Source organism: Gymnoscopelus microlampas (assembly GCF_963454915.1).
Source record: "Gymnoscopelus microlampas genome assembly, chromosome: 10".
NCBI lineage: Eukaryota > Metazoa > Chordata > Actinopteri > Myctophiformes > Myctophidae > Gymnoscopelus > Gymnoscopelus microlampas.
In genome coordinates this window covers 15,113,948-15,136,164 of record NC_139947.1, presented here as the reverse complement: position 1 = coordinate 15,136,164, position 22,217 = coordinate 15,113,948, and the positions used below count along the sequence as shown (strand labels likewise).

At 39.7% G+C, this 22,217-nt stretch overlaps 2 protein-coding genes across 2 annotated transcripts; both read left to right on the top strand.

The window, feature by feature from the left end:
* Nucleotides 1-11,994: 11,994 nt before the first annotated feature.
* Nucleotides 11,995-14,296, top strand: LOC311052959 (P2Y purinoceptor 12-like). Its single transcript, XM_084068281.1, has 4 exons — nt 11,995-12,036; nt 12,525-12,731; nt 12,828-13,217; nt 13,578-14,296. The coding sequence occupies exons 2-4, from the start codon at nt 12,549-12,551 to the stop codon at nt 13,950-13,952; spliced, it is 948 nt and encodes a 315-aa protein (XP_083924407.1). The 5' UTR covers nt 11,995-12,036; nt 12,525-12,548; the 3' UTR covers nt 13,953-14,296.
* A 1,591-nt stretch (nt 14,297-15,887) lies between these two features.
* Nucleotides 15,888-21,134, top strand: LOC311052949 (P2Y purinoceptor 13-like; the record flags this gene model as incomplete). Its single annotated transcript, XM_084068268.1, has 4 exons — nt 15,888-16,023; nt 19,658-19,864; nt 19,961-20,350; nt 20,715-21,134. The coding sequence occupies exons 2-4, from the start codon at nt 19,682-19,684 to the stop codon at nt 21,132-21,134; spliced, it is 993 nt and encodes a 330-aa protein (XP_083924394.1). The 5' UTR covers nt 15,888-16,023; nt 19,658-19,681.
* Between the last annotated feature and the right edge of the window lie 1,083 nt (nt 21,135-22,217).

Genomic DNA, 22,217 nt, shown 5'->3' with positions numbered 1-22,217 from the left:
CCGCAATGGTGTCACTACCGAAACGAAAAAAAAATGGTTCCCCCAAAAACCTGTTAGGAGTACGTTTCAGGCAATTTAAAGTTGATTGGTAGTGACTTTTTTGTGTCTTTTTTTTTGGTCCCTAACATTCATCGAGCTCTGGACTTAGTACATTTTTTTCCGTTTCGGTAGTGACACTACCAAAACGGAAAAAAAAAAGTTCCCCCAAAAACCTGTTAGGAGTACGTTTTAGGCAATTTAAAGTTGATTGGTAGTGACTTTTTTTTTGGTCCCTAACATTCATTAAGCTATGGACTTAGTAATTTTTTTTCCGTTTCGGTAGTGACACTACCGAAACGAAAAAAAAATTGTTCCCCCAAAAACCTGTTAGGAGTACGTTTCAGGCAATTTAAAGTTTATTGGTAGTGACTTTTTTTTTGGTCCCTAACATTCATCGAGCTCTGGACTTAGTAAATTTTTTTTCCGTTTCGGTAGTGACACTACCGAAACGAAAAAAAAAATGTTCCCCCAAAAACCTGTTAGGAGTACGTTTCAAGCAATTTAAAGTTGATTGGTAGTGACTTTCTTTTTGGTCCCTAACATTCATCGAGCTCTGGACTTAGTACATTTTCTTCCGTTTCGTTGATTGGTAGTGACTTTTTTAAAGTAAAAAAAAAGTCACTACCAATCAACTTTAAATTGCTTGAAACGTACTCCTAACAGGTTTTTGGGGGAACATTTTTTTTTTCGTTTCGGTAGTGTCACTACCGAAACGGAAAAAATATGTACTAAGTCCAGAGCTTAATGAATGTTAGGGACCAAAAAAAAAGTCACTACCAATCAACTTTAAATTGCGTAAAACGTACTCCTAACAGGTTTTTGGGGGAACTTTTTTTTTTCCGTTTTGGTAGTGTCACTACCGAAACGGAAAAAAATGTACTAAGTCCAGAGCTCGATGAATGTTAGGGACCAAAAAAAAAGTCACAAAAAAGTCACTACCAATCAACTTTAAATTGCCTGAAACGTACTACTAACAGGTTTTTGGGGGAACATTTTTTTTTTCGTTTCGGTAGTGACACCATTGCGGTGTCACTACCGAAACGAAAAGGAATCTTTGAAATGTTGCATAGTTTCAGAATTGTACTCATTTAAAAGTTCAGAGATTTAGAATGGAGGCGGATGGAAGTTTAGGGTTAGGGTATAGGGACCTAAAAAAACACGTTCACCTAGAAACTCCATTCACAGTTAAAAAATTCCACCTTACTGTGGACATGCATGCTTGAGATTTTTTCTTTTGAAATCATTTGTAGTTTTGGAGATATTTAACTTTAAGCGCCCCATTCATTGTTGATGCGGCAATGGACATTTAAAGGCAGGCTTACAACTACATACTTACGCCTAGTAACCTCATTCATACTTTAAAATGTTCATCTTACTCTGGACATGTTTGCCTGAAAAGGAATCTTTGAAATGTTGCATAGTTTTAGAATTGTACTCATTTAAAAGTTCAGAGATTTAGAATGGAGGCGGATGGAAGGTTAGGGTTAGGGTATAGGGACCTCAAAAAAACACGTTCACCTAGAAACTCCATTCACAGTTCAAAAATTCCACCTTACTGTGGACATGCATGCTTGAGATTTTTTCTTTTGAAATCATTTGTAGTTTTGGATATATTTAACTTTAAGCGCCCCATTCATTGTCGATGCGGCAATGGACATTTAAAGGCAGGCTTACAACTACATACTTACGCCTAGTAACCTCATTCATACTTTAAAATGTTCATCTTACTCTGGACATGTTTGCCTGAAAAGGAATCTTTGAAATGTTGCATAGTTTTAGAATTGTACTCCTTTAAAAGTTCAGAGATTTAGAATGGAGGCGGATGGAAGGTTTTGGGACCTCAAAAAAACACTTTCACCTAGAAACTCCATTCACAGTTCAAAAATTCCACCTTACTGTGGACATGCATGCTTGAGATTTTTTCTTTTGAAATCATTTGTAGTTTTGGAGATATTTAACTTTAAGCGCCCCATTCATTGTCGATGCGGCAATGGCCATTTAAAGGCAGGCTTACAACTACATACTTACGCCTAGTAACCTCATTCATACTTTAAAATGTTCATCTTACTCTGGACATGTTTGCCTGAAAAGGAATCTTTGAAATGTTGCATAGTTTTAGAATTGTACTCCTTTAAAAGTTCAGAGATTTAGAATGGAGGCGGATGGAAGGTTTTGGGACCTCAAAAAAACACTTTCACCTAGAAACTCCATTCACAGTTCAAAAATTCCACCTTACTGTGGACATGCATGCTTGAGATTTTTTCTTTTGAAATCATTTGTAGTTTTGGAGATATTTAACTTTAAGCGCCCCATTCATTGTCGATGCGGCAATGGCCATTTAAAGGCAGGCTTACAACTACATACTTACGCCTAGTAACCTCATTCATACTTTAAAATGTTCGTCTTACTCTGGACATGTTTGCCTGAAAAGGAATCTTTGAAATGTTGCATAGTTTTAGAATTGTACTCATTTAAAAGTTCAGAGATTTAGAATGGAGGCGGATGGAAGGTTTTGGGACCTCAAAAAAACACTTTCACCTAGAAACTCCATTCACAGTTCAAAAATTCCACCTTACTGTGGACATGCATGCTTGAGATTTTTTCTTTTGAAATCATTTGTAGTTTTGGAGATATTTAACTTTAAGCGCCCCATTCATTGTCGATGCGGCAATGGACATTTAAAGGCAGGCTTACAACTACATACTTACGCCTAGTAACCTCATTCATACTTTAAAATGTTCATCTTACTCTGGACATGTTTGCCTGAAAAGGAATCTTTGAAATGTTGCATAGTTTCAGAATTGTACTCATTTAAAAGTTCAGAGATTTAGAATGGAGGCGGATGGAAGGTTATAGGGTTAGGGACCTCAAAAAAACACGTTCACCTAGAAACTCCATTCACAGTTCAAAAATTCCACCTTACTGTGGACATGCATGCTTGAGATTTTTTCTTTTGAAATCATTTGTAGTTTGGGAGATATTTAACTTTAAGCGCCCCATTCATTGTCGATGCGGCAATGGACATTTAAAGGCAGGCTTACAACTACATACTTACGCCTAGTAACCTCATTCATACTTTAAAATGTTCATCTTACTCTGGACATGTTTGCCTGAAAAGGAATCTTTGAAATGTCGCATAGTTTTAGAATTGTACTCCTTTAAAAGTTCAGAGATTTAGAATGGAGGCGGATGGAAGGTTTTGGGACCTCAAAAAAACACTTTCACCTAGAAACTCCATTCACAGTTCAAAAATTCCACCTTACTGTGGACATGCATGCTTGAGATTTTTTCTTTTGAAATCATTTGTAGTTTTGGAGATATTTAACTTTAAGCGCCCCATTCATTGTCGATGCGGCAATGGCCATTTAAAGGCAGGCTTACAACTACATACTTACGCCTAGTAACCTCATTCATACTTTAAAATGTTCGTCTTACTCTGGACATGTTTGCCTGAAAAGGAATCTTTGAAATGTTGCATAGTTTTAGAATTGTACTCATTTAAAAGTTCAGAGATTTAGAATGGAGGCGGATGGAAGGTTTTGGGACCTCAAAAAAACACTTTCACCTAGAAACTCCATTCACAGTTCAAAAATTCCACCTTACTGTGGACATGCATGCTTGAGATTTTTTCTTTTGAAATCATTTGTAGTTTTGGAGATATTTAACTTTAAGCGCCCCATTCATTGTCGATGCGGCAATGGACATTTAAAGGCAGGCTTACAACTACATACTTACGCCTAGTAACCTCATTCATACTTTAAAATGTTCATCTTACTCTGGACATGTTTGCCTGAAAAGGAATCTTTGAAATGTTGCATAGTTTCAGAATTGTACTCATTTAAAAGTTCAGAGATTTAGAATGGAGGCGGATGGAAGGTTAGGGTTAGGGTATAGGGACCTCAAAAAAACACGTTCACCTAGAAACTCCATTCACAGTTCAAAACTTCCACCTTACTGTGGACATGCATGCTTGAGATTTTTTCTTTTGAAATCATTTGTAGTTTTGGAGATATTTAACTTTAAGCGCCCCATTCATTGTCGATGCGGCAATGGACATTTAAAGGCAGGCTTACAACTACATACTTACGCCTAGTAACCTCATTCATACTTTAAAATGTTCATCTTACTCTGGACATGTTTGCCTGAAAAGGAATCTTTGAAATGTTGCATAGTTTTAGAATTGTACTCCTTTAAAAGTTCAGAGATTTAGAATGGAGGCGGATGGAAGGTTTTGGGACCTCAAAAAAACACTTTCACCTAGAAACTCCATTCACAGTTCAAAAATTCCACCTTACTGTGGACATGCATGCTTGAGATTTTTTCTTTTGAAATCATTTGTAGTTTTGGAGATATTTAACTTTAAGCGCCCCATTCATTGTCGATGCGGCAATGGCCATTTAAAGGCAGGCTTACAACTACATACTTACGCCTAGTAACCTCATTCATACTTTAAAATGTTCGTCTTACTCTGGACATGTTTGCCTGAAAAGGAATCTTTGAAATGTTGCATAGTTTTAGAATTGTACTAATTTAAAAGTTCAGAGATTTAGAATGGAGGCGGATGGAAGGTTAGGGTTAGGGTATAGGGACCTAAAAAAAACACGTTCACCTAGAAACTCCATTCACAGTTCAAAAATTCCACCTTACTGTGGACATGCATGCTTGAGATTTTTTCTTTTGAAATCATTTGTAGTTTTGGAGATATTTAACTTTAAGCGCCCCATTCATTGTCGATGCGGCAATGGACATTTAAAGGCAGGCTTACAACTACATACTTACGCCTAGTAACCTCATTCATACTTTAAAATGTTCATCTTACTCTGGACATGTTTGTCTGAAAAGGAATCTTTGAAATGTTGCATAGTTTTAGAATTGTACTCATTTAAAAGTTCAGAGATTTAGAATGGAGGCGGATGGAAGGTTAGGGTTAGGGTATAGGGACCTCAAAAAAACACGTTCACCTAGAAACTCCATTCACAGTTCAAAAAATCCACCTTACTGTGGACATGCATGCTTGAGATTTTTTCATTTGAAATCATTTGTAGTTTTGGAGATATTTAACTTTAAGCGCCCCATTCATTGTCAATGCGGCAATGGCCATTTAAAGGCAGGCTTACAACTACATACTTACGCCTAGTAACCTCATTCATACTTTAAAATGTTCATCTTACTCTGGACATGTTTGCCTGAAAAGGAATCTTTGAAATGTTGCATAGTTTTAGAATTGTACTCATTTAAAAGTTCAGAGATTTAGAATGGAGTACCAATTGAGCTATGCTGTTGGCTGAGAGTTACAGGTTTGCTGGTGGTTTTAACTTGTTTTTCTAGAAGTTAGTCTGCAAAGGAAAGCATCACAGTAAAGACACCAGTGGGATTTGAACTCATGGCCTCTGGATCATGTATACTGCGTCTCAACCCATTGAGCTAACAGATGGCTGACAAGTACAGCCTTCCTGGTACTTTTCAGTTGATCTTCTGGAAGCCAGTCTGCAAAGGAAAGAATCATAGGAAAGACATCAATGGGATTTGAACTCATGGCCTCTGGATCATGAATACTGCGTCTCAACCCATTGAGCTAACAGATGGCTGACAAGTACAGCCTTCCTGGTAGTTTTCAGTTGATCTTCTGGAAGCCAGTCTGCAAAGGAAAGAATCATAGGAAAGACATCAATGGGATTTGAACTCATGGCCTCTGGATCATGTATACTGCGTCTCAACCCATTGAGCTAACAGATGGCTGACAAGTACAGCCTTCCTGGTACTTTTCAGTTGATCTTCTGGAAGCCAGTCTGCAAAGGAAAGAATCATAGGAAAGACATCAATGGGATTTGAACTCATGGCCTCTGGATCATGAATACTGCGTCTCAACCCATTGAGCTAACAGATGGCTGACAAGTACAGCCTTCCTGGTACTTTTCAGTTGATCTTCTGGAAGCCAGTCTGCAAAGGAAAGAATCATAGGAAAGACATCAATGGGATTTGAACTCATGGCCTCTGGATCATGTATACTGCGTCTCAACCCATTGAGCTAACAGTTGGATGACAAATATAGCCTTCCTGGTAGTTGTCAGTTGATCTTCTGGAAGCCAGTCTGCAAAGGAAAGAATCATAGCAAAGACATCAATGGGATTTGAACTCATGGCCTCTGGATCATGAATACTGCGTCTCAACCCATTGAGCTAACAGATGGCTGACAAGCACAGCCTTCCTGGTGCTTTGACTTGAACAACAAACAAGACAAATAACTTTAAAAAAATGTGTTACAGCATAAATATAAATCTTTTTCATGGGGGGCCCTGACACTACATCTTTTTACATTGGGGTCCACTGCCCAAATACATGTCAATTTGGGGGGTTGACAACAAAACGTTTCAGAACCACAGATTCCAAGGAAACAGCTGTAGGTGAATGGATAGAGTCACTGACTAGTGAGCCGCAGGTAACAGGTTCAAGCCTCAGCTACAGCAACAAGTCAGGATGTCAAATTAAATAGGTATTATTAGGAGTGAAATGGTTGTGTTTCTTCACCCCAACTGCACATAACAGCAGTTTTATATCAGTTTACATGTACGTTATTTTCAGTGATGAAGACAAACCGCACAGACGTTCACTGTACTTTAGTACATTTTGTAGACTTATGACTCTGAGTAGAGTATAGCCTTACTTAAACAAACAAATAACAACTTAGTATAGTGAGATTATTTTTTACACAACTTACATTTTGTAATCAAACTACCGAAACGAAAGTTGGTCACCACCGAAACGAAAGTTAAATCCGAAAAAATCACTAAGGCTTCGTCCACACGTACACGGGTTTTTTCATAAACGTAGCTTTTTATATGCGTTTTGGGGGGTTCGTCCACACGCAAACGCGTTTTTGCTCCATGTAAACGCATCTTTTGGAAAACTCCTGCCACAGTGTAGATTTTTAAAAACTCCGGCTATGTGTTCCCGTGTGGACACGGTAAACGGAGTTTTTGCATTTAGCCGTTAACGTTTAGCCGTTGTCGTGTGGACAGAGAGATTTTTTTAAACAGGGCCGTGTAGACGCGGAGGTTTTCAAAAACGAAAACGAAATATCTGCGTTTATGAAAATACCCGTGTACGTGTGGACGAAGCCTAAGTGTGGAGGCCAAAATCGTCCCCCCAAAAACCTGTTAGGAGTACGTTTCAGGCAATTTAGAGTTGATTGGTAGTACTTTGTAGTGACTTTTTTTGGTCCCCAACATTCATCGAGCTCTGGACTTAGTAAATATATTTTTTCACCATTGTGTCACTACCGAAACGAAAGTTTGTCACTACCGAAACGAAAGTTAAATCAGAAAAAATCACTAAGTGTGGAGGCCAAAATACTCCCCCCAAAAACCTGTTAGGAGTACGTTTCAGGCAATTTAGAGTTGATTGGTTATTTTCATTTCGGTAAAATTTATTTTACAGAAACGAAAGTTAAATCCGAAAAAATCACTAAGTGTGGAGAACAAAATCTTCCCCCCAAAAAACTGTTAGGAGTACGTTTCAGGCAATTTAGAGTCGATTGGTAATTTTCGTTTCGGTAAAATGTATTTCACCGAAACGGTTTTAACTTGTTTTTCTATATACTTACTAATACTAATATATAACTAACTAACATACTTACTAATATATAACTAACTAATATACTTACTAATACTAATATATAACTAACTAATATACTTACTAATATATAACTAACTAATATACTTACTAATACTAATATATAACTAGCTACTATCGCATAACTAATATACTTACTCATACTAATATATAACTAACTAATATACTTACTAATAGTGTCTATATTATAGATTATAGTGTTAGTGTGTCTATATTATAGTGTTAGTGTCACTATATTATAGTGTCTCTATATTATAGTGTTAGTGTCACTATAATATAGTGTCTGTACGTACATGTAGTTACTGCTACATGTGTGCAATGCGGTGTGTGAACTTGGATGAATTAGTTTCACGCTTTGCTAGACCTTAAACCGATTTAACGGTGACTTTTATTTTACTGGCCTATGCATTTGGACAAGCTATTTAAAAAAATAGAGTTTAAGGTAAATTAGTCATGAAAGGTTTGCTTGCATTTGTATTGTTTGTAAACTTTAGAGCAACGCAGTCTTGTATGTTGAGTTATGGTGGAGTGAGAACAATTAAAAGACACTTTATTTACATTCGTTAATTTTTTTGACTAGACAATTACCCACTGCCCATTTTTCTCCTTATTTAGTTGTTATGCCAATTTATTCTGCCCACCAAGTGCTGGATTCCTGAACGCCCCTGCCGGACCCAGGCCCAGGGGCCCTAGAGAAGGGCCCCCGAAGGCTCATTCAAGATTGTCATAAGAGCCCCCCATGCCCAGATAGTCTCAACAATCACTTCTGCTCACTAAAGGCTAAATATTTAGTTTCTATCCTTTCTGGTTGCCCACAGCTCATGGGCCTGTATACTCTAGAACAGGGGTGGAAAAACCTTTGGGGGTATGAGATCTTCTATAAGACTGGTAAGAACTACATACATTTGGTTTCAAGGCTCTGTTTCAATTTATTCATTCCCTGTAAGCATGGCAATATTTATAATAATTAAGTGAAAACATTGAAACAAAATGTTTAAAATTGGACCTTTAAGATTTTGAAGGAGATACCAGATTGAGATTGTTTTCCTTCATATATATATACTTAAAAATGGCATTGAAATATCTGTCCTCCATGCATATCTAATGGATAAAAGGATCAAATTAAGAACTGTAATTGTGGTGGGTTGGGGGACATTATGAAACAGGTGCATGTGAAATAGGTGCATTTTGTTATGTAAAAACAAAACTCACAAACAAACAATACACAATAATAATTGTGATCCTTTGGGTAGCTCAGTTTTATTCGATGTGTATGATGATTTCAATTTGACTGTTAAAATTTGCTAAATGATTTGCAAAAATACATTTAAATGTTTTGGTTTTTTCCAGACCTAGACAAGATTGAAATCTCGAGATTTCAATCTTGTCTAGCGAGACTTCCTTTTTTTCTTTTTTCTTTTTTAACCCACACCAAGCTCACATCATGTTGGAATGTGACGTGTGAGCTTGTTCGTATACTGTATTTTTTGAAAATGTTAGAACATTTTCAAACATTTTGAACAATTGAAAAAAACATATGGGTGAAAGTGATTGCAGGATGCAGGAAATCGAGTCTCTGAAACTCAATTGTCCCAAACACGAATCTTACCCCACGCCACCCTTCCAAAAGCTCCTAGCTCCCCTATAGGCTACTACCAAATGAAAAAAATTCTAGAACTGACTTGAAAGATACTTACTCATGTTAAAACTACACAATTTTATTGTAGTCATGCCATTAGCTCACAAGGCGTTCCGAGCTTGCAGATTGGCCATTTTAGTGGCCAACTATCCCTCCAGGCCATGCGATGTAGTCTTTTTTTGTCCTTGAGGGGCTTTGCCTTTGGTTTCTGCATTGCTGTACTGTCATTTTATTTCTCCCTCTTGACATGTGTGTTTGCCAGAAACAAGGGAACTGGCGTGCTCAATTCAAGTCTTCAGAGTATGATAGTCAGGACCGGAAATTGAAAAAAAAACTTTTAGCAAATTACAGGATGTCCCTATCTGGCCGTCTAAGAGCACCTACCAAGTTTGGGGCGTTTAGCATGCTGGGAACTGGAGGGGCGGAACAATGGTGCTGCCTGGTGTGGCTATTCTGATGGCAGACCCCTGACCAGTGTTGGTGCCAAGTTTGGTGCGGATCTGAGCATCGGTGCTTCTCACAGGTCCGCATGTTACAGTACGTTTGTCATGTCCGCCCGACCACCCGTCCACCCACCTAACTACCCTCTAGGCAATTTTAATATAGGATGGGACATCACCTTGTGATGGACACCATCTTTGATTTGGCTATAAATAAATAAACTGATGGTAATTTCACTGAATCAGTCACATTCCCTGATCCCTAAAACCTAGGGTTAGACACTAAAACCACCTTTTTAGTTTGAATAGTAATCAAAATATAGCTATTATATGCTCCTGGCAGCTATCTTGAACGTCATTTTGAAAATGATGACTTTCCAGAAGTTTGATTTTCCTAGATTTTGTGTTGTTTTTAACCCATTTAGACCTGAGGCCGAATCTGGCCGATTCTAAAAACTAATTCTAAAAACGAAACTAAAAATTGAAATGTTTTGGTAGGACATGAGAATTCTCAAGAATGTGAACTCTCAATAATGGGTGTATGTAACACTTACAGCACAGCAGCAGAAGGAAGTCCTAGACCTTCCTCAGCGTTTCTGAAACTTGTGGGTGTAAAGTTTGGTTTTAGGCCATGGCTGCACATATTTCTCTTGCACATCACATCCAAACATGTGAACTTGCTAGGTTCTGTTGATAGGCTTTTAGAATCAGAATCAGAATCAGAATCAGAATCAGAATCAGGTTTATTGTCACATCACAGGTTTACAAGGTAAAAAAAGTGTGTGAAATTCGTTTTTGTACATCACTCCCATCGCAACGTTAGATTCCGTAGAAAGAAGAGTGGGGAGAGAGAAGAAGAAGAAGAGGGGTAGGGGGCAAGTGGGAAGGAGATCAACAAGAGAACAATAGAAGGCCAAAAACAAGTTATCTACATATTTAAAAAGTACCTGAGATAAGAGACAAACTAAGGTGCCTGAGCATAGCAGCAATGTATGTATACTGTGCATGATATACTTATAGACGCTAAGGTGCTTAGAGAGAAAAAGAGCGCAATAATAAAAAATAAAAAAAAACAAAAAAGTTTGTGCGTTATACATGGGGATTAAGGTGCAGAGGGTCAGTGCGTGTTCACCTAAGGGTGGACTGACCCTGGTATAATCCGCAAGTAGCTCCATGAGGGAGAGCAACAAAAAGTAATCTTTAGCATTTTGACTAAAGCTTTTGCCACAAAGTGTACCGCTAAAGGCTTTCCTCTGTGTGTATCAACATGTGTTTCTTAAGATTAGCATTTTGACTAAAGCTTTTGTCACAAACTGTACACCTGAAGGGTTTTTCGCTGGTATGATTCCTCATAAGTCCAAGTCATTTCCTGGTATAATAATCCACAGATGTGTTCAGGAAGAGCCAGAAAAGTCTGCAACCAGCTGGGCAGTCCCGCTGTTGTCAAAGGTTTAATGAGTCAAAATTATTAGGGCTTATACTAATCCTTATATTTCTTACTGATATAAAAATGATGTACTGTATACATTTGCTTGACCTGGTCTCAGAGATTGTTTAGCTTCTCTTAAGCATTTTCTACTGTATTTGTCCTCCTGTAATGAATATGACAATTTTCTTCTTCAATTTGTATGTTTGTTCTATTTATGCATTTACATTTTCATGCGCACAACATGTAGACAATGAAGCAATGATCTGTGAATAGATAAATGATCAAACACATTTCTTGTCAACCTTCCAAGCACTATGCAAAGCTTATTTTTGTCATAATAGGACAGATAACAGGAAAAAGCAGAGGGCCAAGTAAGTCCCATCAGTTTTGAGTGCTCAAACTCGACTCACATAAATTATGTATGATGACACACACACGCGCGCACGCGCACGCACGCACGCACGCACGCACGCACGCACGCACGCACGCACGCACGCACACACGCACACACGCACACACACACACACACACACACACACACACACACTCACAGTACAGTATGTGTATTATACAGTATGGTTTGAAAAAGAGGAACTATGGTACAATGCACAGGGGGAGGAGTAGTCGGGGAATCTAGGTTGAGAAAAGAGTCCATGACTTCACTGTTCATCCATCAACAGCCACTGAGAATGATACACGCTAGCTGAGACAGGTGAACACCCAAAGAGCAGAACAAACATCTCAGCAGACATTTGGAACAGGCATCTCAGAAGCAAAGGGTCTTTCAGAGGACGACTGGCAGACTCATTGGGATTGTGACAACACAGCCACTGATTAGCTCCTGAGTACCACACATTGTAAGTCCAGTTTAATATAAAGTATGTTATTTGGCATTCAAGAGGCAAGAGCAACAAATTGGGTTGTAGCTTAAAAATGTATTGGGTGTGGGGGACGGTAAGGAACCTGGATACTGGATAGGGGGCCACTGGCCCAAACATGTTGAGAACCAATGGTATAATTTTTTACCAACGTTTATATGTAGATGTTTCTGTTATTTAAAAATGTACATGTATATTTTAAAGCTTGTTTCAGTGCTATGTAAACAAGTCTTGATTTTTAAAGTAGGCCATCGGAGAAGGAGGCGATATAATTACTTTTTGGTCCCAAAGGCAAAACAAATAGTACTACTAACACCCAAGACTTATTAAGTCAGCTTACAAAGTGCTGCTATTTATTGTTGAAAAAATAATAATTATCCAGCATGCATTTACAGTGCTCTGTCTCTCACTGTAAATTCATCCCTCTCCATTTCTTCTTTCTTTGATTTCCTCAGCTCTCTGAACAGCTTTCCACTCTCAAGGTTGTGAAGATGAACACCACAACATCCAATAACACCATGGAGTGTGTTCTAGATACCAGTGTGACAGCGGTGGTCTTCCCCTGTTTATATAGTGTCCTCTTTCTAGTGGCACTGGTACTGAACAGTCTGGCTGCATGGATCTTTTACAAGATCCCCACTACCTCCACATTTGTGGTCTATCTAAAGAATGTGGTGAGTGAATGGATGTGTTGGAAATGTATTTGTCAGTGCAAAAATATAGAAAAAAAACATTACAAAGTCATTAATGATACGATCCTTCACCAATAGGTGGTGGCTGACATGCTCACGACTCTGACCATCCCTGGGAAGGTGCTGAATTATATTGATTTGGGCTCCTTGCGCCTGCGTGTCTTCTACTGCCGATACTCTGGCATTCTGTTCTACCTCTCCATGTATGTCAGCATACTTTTTCTGGGCCTCATCAGTCTGGACCGTTACCTGAAGATAGTCTGGCCATTTGGGAGATATGCTGTGCAGAAGGTCAGGGTTGGTCAGGTGCTGAGTGCAACTGTCTGGGTGGTGATGCTATCTTTAGCACTGCCAGTCGTCATCCTGGCTGACAAGCCACCACAGCTCTCTAGAGGTGAACTGGAGTGCATCGACCAGTGGAGTGAGGTTGGTCTGTATTGGTATTACGCAGCCCACTACGTTTTTCAGGTAATACATTAACTTTGCACTATAACTGTCTAACATGGAATATAGTATATCACAACAGTTAAATTTAGTCATGACCAATCCCTTGTAGTATTTAATATCCCCATTAGTAGGCCAGAATGGCCGAAGGTGAGGGATTATGTTTTCGTCCCCATGAGTCTGTTCACGAGTCTGTCCGTGAGACTGTCAGTGAGGCTGTTTGTCTGTCTGTCTGTCTGTAATCTTGGGCACCGCTGGACCGATCAGCATAAAACTTTGCACGCACACTCCACGAGGGCCAAACATTTCAAATCAACCTCATGGTGGCGCTAGAACATGCCGCTTCAAGTGAATGCTTTGTTGTGCTTTCTGTTTTGTGTCCAGGTGGTGTTCTGGGGCACACTGGTTCTGATGCTGGTCTGCTACACCTTCATCAGCAGGAAGGTGTATGAGTCATACACAGCCTCCAGGAGCAGCTCTGAAATGACCGGTCGCAGAACCAAAGCAAAGGTCTTCGTTGTGGTAGCAGTGTTTTTCATCTGCTTTGCCCCCTTCCACTTTGTCCGTATTCCCCGCACACTGGCCCATGTCGGAAAGATAGCAAGCCACTGCACACCATCTACCATCTACATCGCCTATGAGACCTCCAAGTGGCTGGCGTACACAAATCCATGTCTGGACCCACTTATCTACATATTCCTGTGCAAGACGTTTCGGAGATATCTGACAACCACACTCAGCCGCAAACCCATCTCATAAGACACGACGGACACAGATGTTCAACGCAGTCACAATATGTGACAGGAAAGGCTGTTAAACTTAACCTTGTGTCACCAGGCTTTCATTACTGTGGAAAGCCTGGTTTCTATTTACTGTTCAGTGTTCTGGTAATTTGCATACACATACACACATACATGTACACAGAACGTTTCCATATCTGCAATAAACCGGATGTGTAACATGCCAATCACATTGATCTATATCTATATGTTCATATGGCTCATGCAACGCAATACTGAGCTCCATCAGTGTGATCTGATATAGTTACTGCTACAAGTGTGCAATGCGGTGTGTGAACTTTGATGAATTTGTTTCACGCTTTGCTAGACCTTAAACCGATTTAAAGGTGACTTTTATTTTACTGGCATTTGGACAAGCTATTTTTAAATATAGATGTTAAGGTAAATTAGTCATGAAAGGTTTGCTTGCATTTGTATTGTTTGTAAACTTTAGAGCAACGCAGTCATGTATGTTGAGTTATGGTGGAGTGAGAACGATTAAAAGATTTCATTCTGCCCACCAAGTGCTGGATCCCTGAACGACCCTACCGGACCCAGGCCCAGGGGCCCTCTAGAAAATTGGGCCAACTGAAACCAGGCCCAGAGCAATAAGGGCCCCCGAAGGCTCATTCAAGATTGTCATAAGAGCCCCCCATGCCCAGATAGTCTCAACAATCACTTCTGCTCACTAAAGGCCAAAAATTGAGTTTCTATCCTTTCTGGTTGCCCACAGCTCATGGACCTGTATACTCTAGATTAGAACAGGGGTGGACAAACCTTTGGGGGTATGAGATCTTCTTTAAGACTGGTAAGAACTACATACATTTGGTTTCAAGGCTCTGTTTCAATGTATTCATTCCCTGTAAGCATGGCAATATTTATAATAATTAAGTGAAAACATTGAAACAAAATGTTTAAAATTGGACCTTTAAGATTTTTGAAGGAGATAGATATTTTTTTTCTTCATATATATATACTTAAAAAATGGCATTGAAATATCTGTCCCCCATGCATATCTAATGGATAAAAGGATCAAATTAAGAACTGTAATTGTGGTGGGTTGGGGGACATTATGAAACAGGTGCATGTGAAATAGGTGCATTTTGTTTTGTAAAAACAAAACTCACAAACAAACAATACGCAATGATCCTTTGGGTAGCTCAGAACCAGTTGTATTTGATGTGTATGATGATTTGAATTTGACTGTTAAAATGTGCTAAATGATTTGCAAAAATACATTTAAATGTTTTGTTTTTTTTCAGACCTAAATAGTCCTAGTGTGTTTGTGATTTACATGCCAGCGGCCCCCCATCCAATATCCATGTGGACCACGGTTTTCTTGCCTTTTCCATGATGTTATGATATCTTAGGGTGAATGGTACAGTAGACAAATTTCTACTCCATCCCTGGTCCGCCACAGCTTAAAACGTGCGCCAATAGGCCTTGCGTTAGATCGCATATTTTAATAGCTTGGGCAGTTTCGCTAGACGAGATTGAAATCTCGAGATTTCAATCTTGTCCAGCGAGACTTCCTTTTTTTTTTTAACCCACACCATAACATCATAGAAAAGGTAAGAAAACCGTGGTCCAAATTTCCCCTTTAACCACTAAGCACTGTTTTATACTTTGGCTATTCATGGCCATACAAGCTCACATCACGTCTGAATGTGACGTGTGAGCTTGTTGGTATACTGTATTTTTTGAAAATGTTAGAACATTTTGAAACATTTTGAACAAGGGTTAGGGTTAGGGTTTGAAAAAAACATATTGGTGAAAGTGGTTGCAGGATGCAGGAAATCGAGTCTCTGAAACTCAATTGTCCCAAACACGAATCTTACCCCACGCCACCCTTCCAAAATCTCTAGATATGAATCCTTCACTGCTCATCCATCAACAGCCACTGAGATTGATACAAATAGCTGAGGCAGGTGAACACTCACAGAGCAGAACAAACATCTCAGCAGACAGTTGGATCAGGAAGCTCAGAAGACTGGCAGACTCATTGGGATCGTGACAACACAGCCACACAATAGCTCCAGAGACCACACATTGTAAGTCTAGTTTAATATAAAACCTGTTATTTGGCATTCAAGCTGATTGAATATCGGCTATTGGGTATTTAAATGATACTGTTAATGTGATACTGTGTTAATGTTAAGGTACATTGTGTTGGACTGTGACATGATGTGAGCTTGTTGATATACTGTATTTTTTGAAAATGTTAGAAAATTGTGAAACATTTTTGAACAATTAAGAAAAACATTATAAGGGTGAAAGTGGTTTAAAACAATCATCAGGATGCAGGAAATGAAGTCTCAGAAACTCAATCTTCCCACCCCACGCCACCCAGCCAAAACCTCCTGTCTCCCCTATACTACCAAATGGAAAAATTGCTAGAACTGACTTGAAAGTTACATTTATTGTATTCATGCCATTCAGATTTGCGCTTTGATATCAAATCTCCGCTTGCCATGCAAGCAGTTTCTGGGTTTACTTGTATAAAGGAGAACTGTGCAATCATTACTGATGATCAATTGAAGGCAATCAAATCTTCACTGTGTAATGAGTGGCAGCGGTGGCCTAGTGGTTAGAGGGGCGGCCTTGATACTGGAAGGTCCCTAGTTCGATTCCCCAATTCATCACATCAATCATGAATCACCGCTGAATAGCCCTTGAGCAAGGCTTCCATGCAGGGTCCGGCTGGAAACAAGTTTCGTACTTAGTCCGACACCCTGGGTAAACAACAAACTTTGCTTTGCTTTGAGAAATTGGAGTTCTGCTCAAATAATCTGGTGATGTTCTTTAGGACATGGATGATCTTCAGAGGTTTTTCATGTGGTCTTCGAAGGTTAGTTGAAGGTCAAATCAAAAATAAAACTGTCTTACAGTGCTCCCATTCAAAAACTGTATTGAAGGACAAACATTTCGACTAAAAAGTCTTCTTCAGATTAGAATGAAGCACAGAACAACACAACACTCCTTAAGGAGTAATTACTCAAAAGTCAACACCAATCAGTTCCCCTGGACAGCTGGTGACACAGGTGCAGTCAATGTGTTCAGAGTTCCTAGTCTTGCTAATGTTCAATTGAGCTTTTTTACAAGACTGAATCTAATTTATATAAATGTACACAACATGCAAAATACAGGAATACTAAATAACACAATACAGTAAGTGCACTGGGGCGGGGGGCTTTTACGCATCTGTGCCGAAGGACCCATAACCTCTTTCAACCTGGCATCCCTATTTTGGGCAGAATTGTGAGAATATCTGGCGTTCCGAGCTTGTAGATTGGATATTTTAGTGGCCGACTATCCCTCCAGGCCATGTGATGTAGTCATTTGTTTGTCCTTGAGGGCCTTTGCCTTTGTTTTCTGCATTGCTGTACTGTCATTTTATTTCTCCCTCTTGACATGTGTGTTTGCCAGAAACAAGGAAACTGGCGTGCTCAATTCAAGTCTTCAGAGTATGATAGTCAGGACTGGAAATTGAAAAAAAAACTTTTAGCAAATTACAGGATGTCCCTATCTGGCCGTCTAAGAGCACCTACCAAGTTTGGGGCGTTTAGCATGCTGGGAACTGGAGGGGCGGAACAATGGTGCTCCCTGGTGTGGCTATTCTGATGGCAGACCCCTGACCAGTGTTGGTGCCAAGTTTGGTGCGGATCTGAGCATCATGCGCCTCGCAGGTCTGCATGTTACAGTACGTTTGTGATGTCCACCCGACCACCCGTCCACCCACCTAACTACCCTCTAGGCAATTTTAATATAGGATGGGACATCACCTTGCGATGGACACCATCTTTGATTTGGCTATAAATAAATAACTGATGGTAATTTCACTGAATCAGTAGCATTCCCTGATCCCTAAAACCTAGGGTTAGACACTAAAACCACCTTTTTAGTTTGAATAGTAATCAAAATATAGCTATTATATGCTCCTGGCAGCTATCTTGAACGTCATTTTGAAAATGATGACTTTCCAGAAGTTTGATTTTCCTAGATTTTGTGTTGTTTTTAACCCATTTAGACCTGAGGCCGAATCTGGCCGATTCTAAAAACGCCTTCTAAAACCTTCTAGAATCTGAAAACGTTCACATTCTTACAAAAAAAAAAATACAAAATTATGTTGGTGTATGTATAGCAACAACTAATGAGACACAGAGGTGTAGTGCTGCACAATTAATCGAAAAAAGATCTAATTTGAAATATTTTGGTAGGACATGAGAATTCTCAAGAATGAGAGCTCTCAATAATGGGTGTACTGTATGTAACACTTATAAGACAGCACAGCAGCAGAAGGAAGTCCTAGACCTTCCTCAGCGTTTCTGAAAATTGTGGGTGTGAAGTTTGGTTTTAGGCCATGGCTGCACATATATCTCTTGCACATCACATCCAAACATGTGAACTTGCTAGGTTCTGTTGATAGGCTTTTAAAGGTTTAATAAGTCAAAATTCTTAAGGCTTATACTAATCCTTATATTTCTTACTGATATAAAAATGATGTATACATTTGCTTGACCTGGTCTCAGAGATTGTTTAGCTTCTCTTAAACATTTTCTACTGTATCTGTCCTCCTGTAATGAATATGACAATTTTCTTCTTCAATTTGTATGTTTGTTCTATTTATTTATTTACATTTTCCTGTGCACAACATGTAGACAATGAAGCAATGATCTGTGAATAGATAAATGATCAAACACATTTCTTGTCAACCTTCCAAGCACTATGCAAAGCTTATTTTTGTCATAATAGGACATAGTGCTCAAACTCGACTCACATAAATGATGTATGATGACACACACACACACACACGCGCGCGCGCACCCACCCACCCACACACGCACACGCACACGCACCCACACACACACATCTTCAAATAGAAGTGTATCCTATCACAGTATGTGTATTATACAGTATGGTTTGAAAAAGAGGAACTGGGGTACAATGCACAGGGGGAGGAGTAGTCGGGGAAGGTCAACTACGTAGATCTAGGTTGAGAAAAGAGTCCATGACTTCACTGTTCATCCATCAACAGCCACTGAGAATGATACACGCTAGCTGAGGCAGGTGAACACCCACAGAGCAGAACAAACATCTCAGCAGACATTTGGAACAGGCATATCAGAAGCAAAGGGTCTTTCAGAGGACGACTGGCAGACTCATTGGGATTGTGACAACACAGCCACTCATTAGCTCCTGAGTACCACACATTGTAAGTCCAGTTTAATATAAAGTATGTTATTTGGCATTCAAGAGGCAAGAGCAACAAATTGGGTTGTAGCTTAAAAATGTATTGGGTGTGGGGGACGGTAAGGAACCTGGATACTGGATAGGGGGCCACTGGCCCAAACATGTTGAGAACCAATGGTATAATTTTTACCAACGTTTATATGTAGATGTTTCTGTTATTTAAAAATGTACATGTATATTTTAAAGCTTGTTTCAGTGCTATGTAAACAAGTCTTGATTTTTAAAGTAGGCCATCGGAGAAGGAGGCGATATAATTACTTTTTGGTCCCAAAGGCAAAACAAATAGTACTACTAACACCCAAGACTTATTAAGTCAGCTTACAAAGTGCTGCTATTTATTGTTGAAAAAATAATAATTATCCATCATGCATTTACAGTGCTGTCTCTCACTGTAAATTCATCCCTCTCCATTTCTTCTTTCTTTGATTTCCTCAGCTTTCCACTCTCAAGGTTGTGAAGATGAACACCACAACATCCAATAACACCATGGAGTGTGTTCTAGATACCAGTGTGACAGCGGTGGTCTTCCCCTGTTTATATAGTGTCCTCTTTCTAGTGGCACTGGTACTGAACAGTCTGGCTGCATGGATCTTTTACAAGATCCCCACTACCTCCACATTTGTGGTCTATCTAAAGAATGTGGTGAGTGAATGGATGTGTTGGAAATGTATTTGTCAGTGCAAAAATATAGAAAAAAACATAACTTATTGATGAATAATAATGATCATTCACCAATAGGTGGTGGCTGACATGCTCATGACTCTGACCATCCCTGTGAAGGTGCTGAATGATGTTGATTTGGGCTCCTTGCGCCTGCATGTCTTCTACTGTCGATACTCAGCCCCTCTGTTCTACGTCTCCATGTACATCGGCATACTTTTTCTGGCACTCATCAGTCTGGACCGCTACCTGAAGATAGTCTGGCCATTTGGGAGATATGCTGTGCAGAAGGTCAGGGTTGGTAAGGTGCTGAGTGCAGCTGTTTGGGTGGTGATGTTATCTCTAGCACTGCCAATCGTCATCCTGGCTGACCAGCCACCGCAGCTCTCTAGAGGTAAACTGAACTGCATCGACCTGTGGAGTGAGGTTGGTCGGCGTTTGTATAAGGCAGCCCACTTCATTTTTCAGGTAATACATTGACTTTGCACTGTAACTGTCTAAATTTAAATGTTTTGATATACTATATTCCATGTTAGTCATGATGACCAAGCCAATGTAGTATTTATCCCCACTTGGCCAGAACGGCCGAAGGTGAGGGATTCCCCATAAGTCTGTTTACGAGTCTGTCCTTGAGACTGTCAGTGAGGCTGGAGGCTGTTTGTCTGTCTGTCTGTCTGTACGCAGCCAATTTCTTGGGCACTGCTGGACCGATCAGCAAGAAACTTTGCATGCGCAGTCCGCGTAAGCCAAACATTTCAAATGAACCTCATGGTGGCACTATAACAGGCCACTGAATGCTTTGTTCTGCTTTCTACTGATGTATTGTGTCCAGGTGGTGTTCTGGGGCACACTGGTTCTGATGCTGTTCTGCTACACCTTCATCAGCAGGAAGGTGTATGAGTCATACACAGCCTCCAGGAGCAGCTCTGAAGTGACCAGTCGCAGAACCAAAGCAAAGGTCTTCGTTGTGGTAGCAGTGTTTTTCATCTGCTTTGCCCCCTTTCACTTTGTCCGTATTCCCCGCACACTGGCCCATGTCGGAAACATAGCAAGCAACTGCAGAGCACAGAACACCATCTACATCGCCTATGAGACCACCAAGTGGCTGTCGACCACAAACCCATGTCTGGATCCACTCATCTACATCTTCCTGTGCAAGACGTTTCGCAGATATCTGACAACCACACTCAGCCGCAAACCAAACTCACAAGTCACAACGGACACAGATGTTCAACGCAGTCACAATGTGTGACAGTTCCTGTCACACATTGTGACTGCGTTGAACATCCGTACATTGATGACAATCCGAACATTATTCATATATTCCCCAAGATTAGCATCACTAGTTCCTATCATCTTGGGGAATAATTTGACCGACAAAAAGGTTTCTTGACCAGTGTTACAGGTCAACCTGTGCATTACTATTTGACCCGCCCGGACCCCGAACTGTCAAAAAAGTGAATATTTCTTTAGCCACATCACTAACAGGGACAGCTGTTAAACTTAACCTTGTGTTACCAGAAGGAAATAGTCCTTCCTCAGCGTTTCTGAGACATGTGGGTGTGAAGTCTGGTTTTAGGGCATGGCTGCACCTCCATTTTATGCACGGCACATCCAAAAGTCTTCTGTTAACAGTCTTTTTAAAGGTTTAACTGGTCAACATTTTGTAGGGCTTATCGATTAAGTCCCTGTAAAGGAAATCCAATGATTTGTTTAAAAACACATTGTACATGCACCTTATGTCTTACCTCAGGTACCGGATAGATATACAGTACTATGTGTAAATATGTAGATAATTTGTTTGTTTTTATTGATCTCTCCTTCTTCCTTTTCTCTTATGGAAATAACAAAAACGATGGAGCCGGCACAAAAACTAATTTCACCCACTGTTTTACACCTGTAAACCTGTGATGCGACAATAAAGTTGATTCTGATTCTGATGTTAAAAATAAATGGCTGAAAACATATACCATTTAAAAAAAAATCACCATTTTCAGCAATCCATTGTTGTTTTTTTAACCCAAATCCACCTAAATCTGGCCTGCATGACATAAAGTCTTTCCAGTGATTGTCATCACCAGTATCACTGATGCCGGACCATTAGCCAAATTCTAAAACACGACACGCATCATGGGAGATCTACAGTAACCTAGTAAATTACATTTTCTTTTCTTCTCAGAGCCAGAGTGGAAGATGGTCTCCATAAGATTTAACTGCATTTGGCTATACTGTGTTCCTGTAGCAGTTTCATGACTGCAAATGCAGTCCTGGCAAGTGTTAATTTGGGACTGTGAGTTCCCAAATACAGTGTGATCCCAATACAGTGTGATTGTAT

Bases quoted from the DNA above. Each gene is read 5' to 3' on its own strand.
- LOC311052959 (XM_084068281.1), top strand. From the start codon at position 12,549: ATGAACACCACAACATCCAATAACACCATGGAGTGTGTTCTAGATACC. The intron at 12,732-12,827 runs GTGAGTGAATGG...CTTCACCAATAG, and splicing joins TGGTCTATCTAAAGAATGTG to GTGGTGGCTGACATGCTCAC. The intron at 13,218-13,577 runs GTAATACATTAA...TTTTGTGTCCAG, and splicing joins CAGCCCACTACGTTTTTCAG to GTGGTGTTCTGGGGCACACT.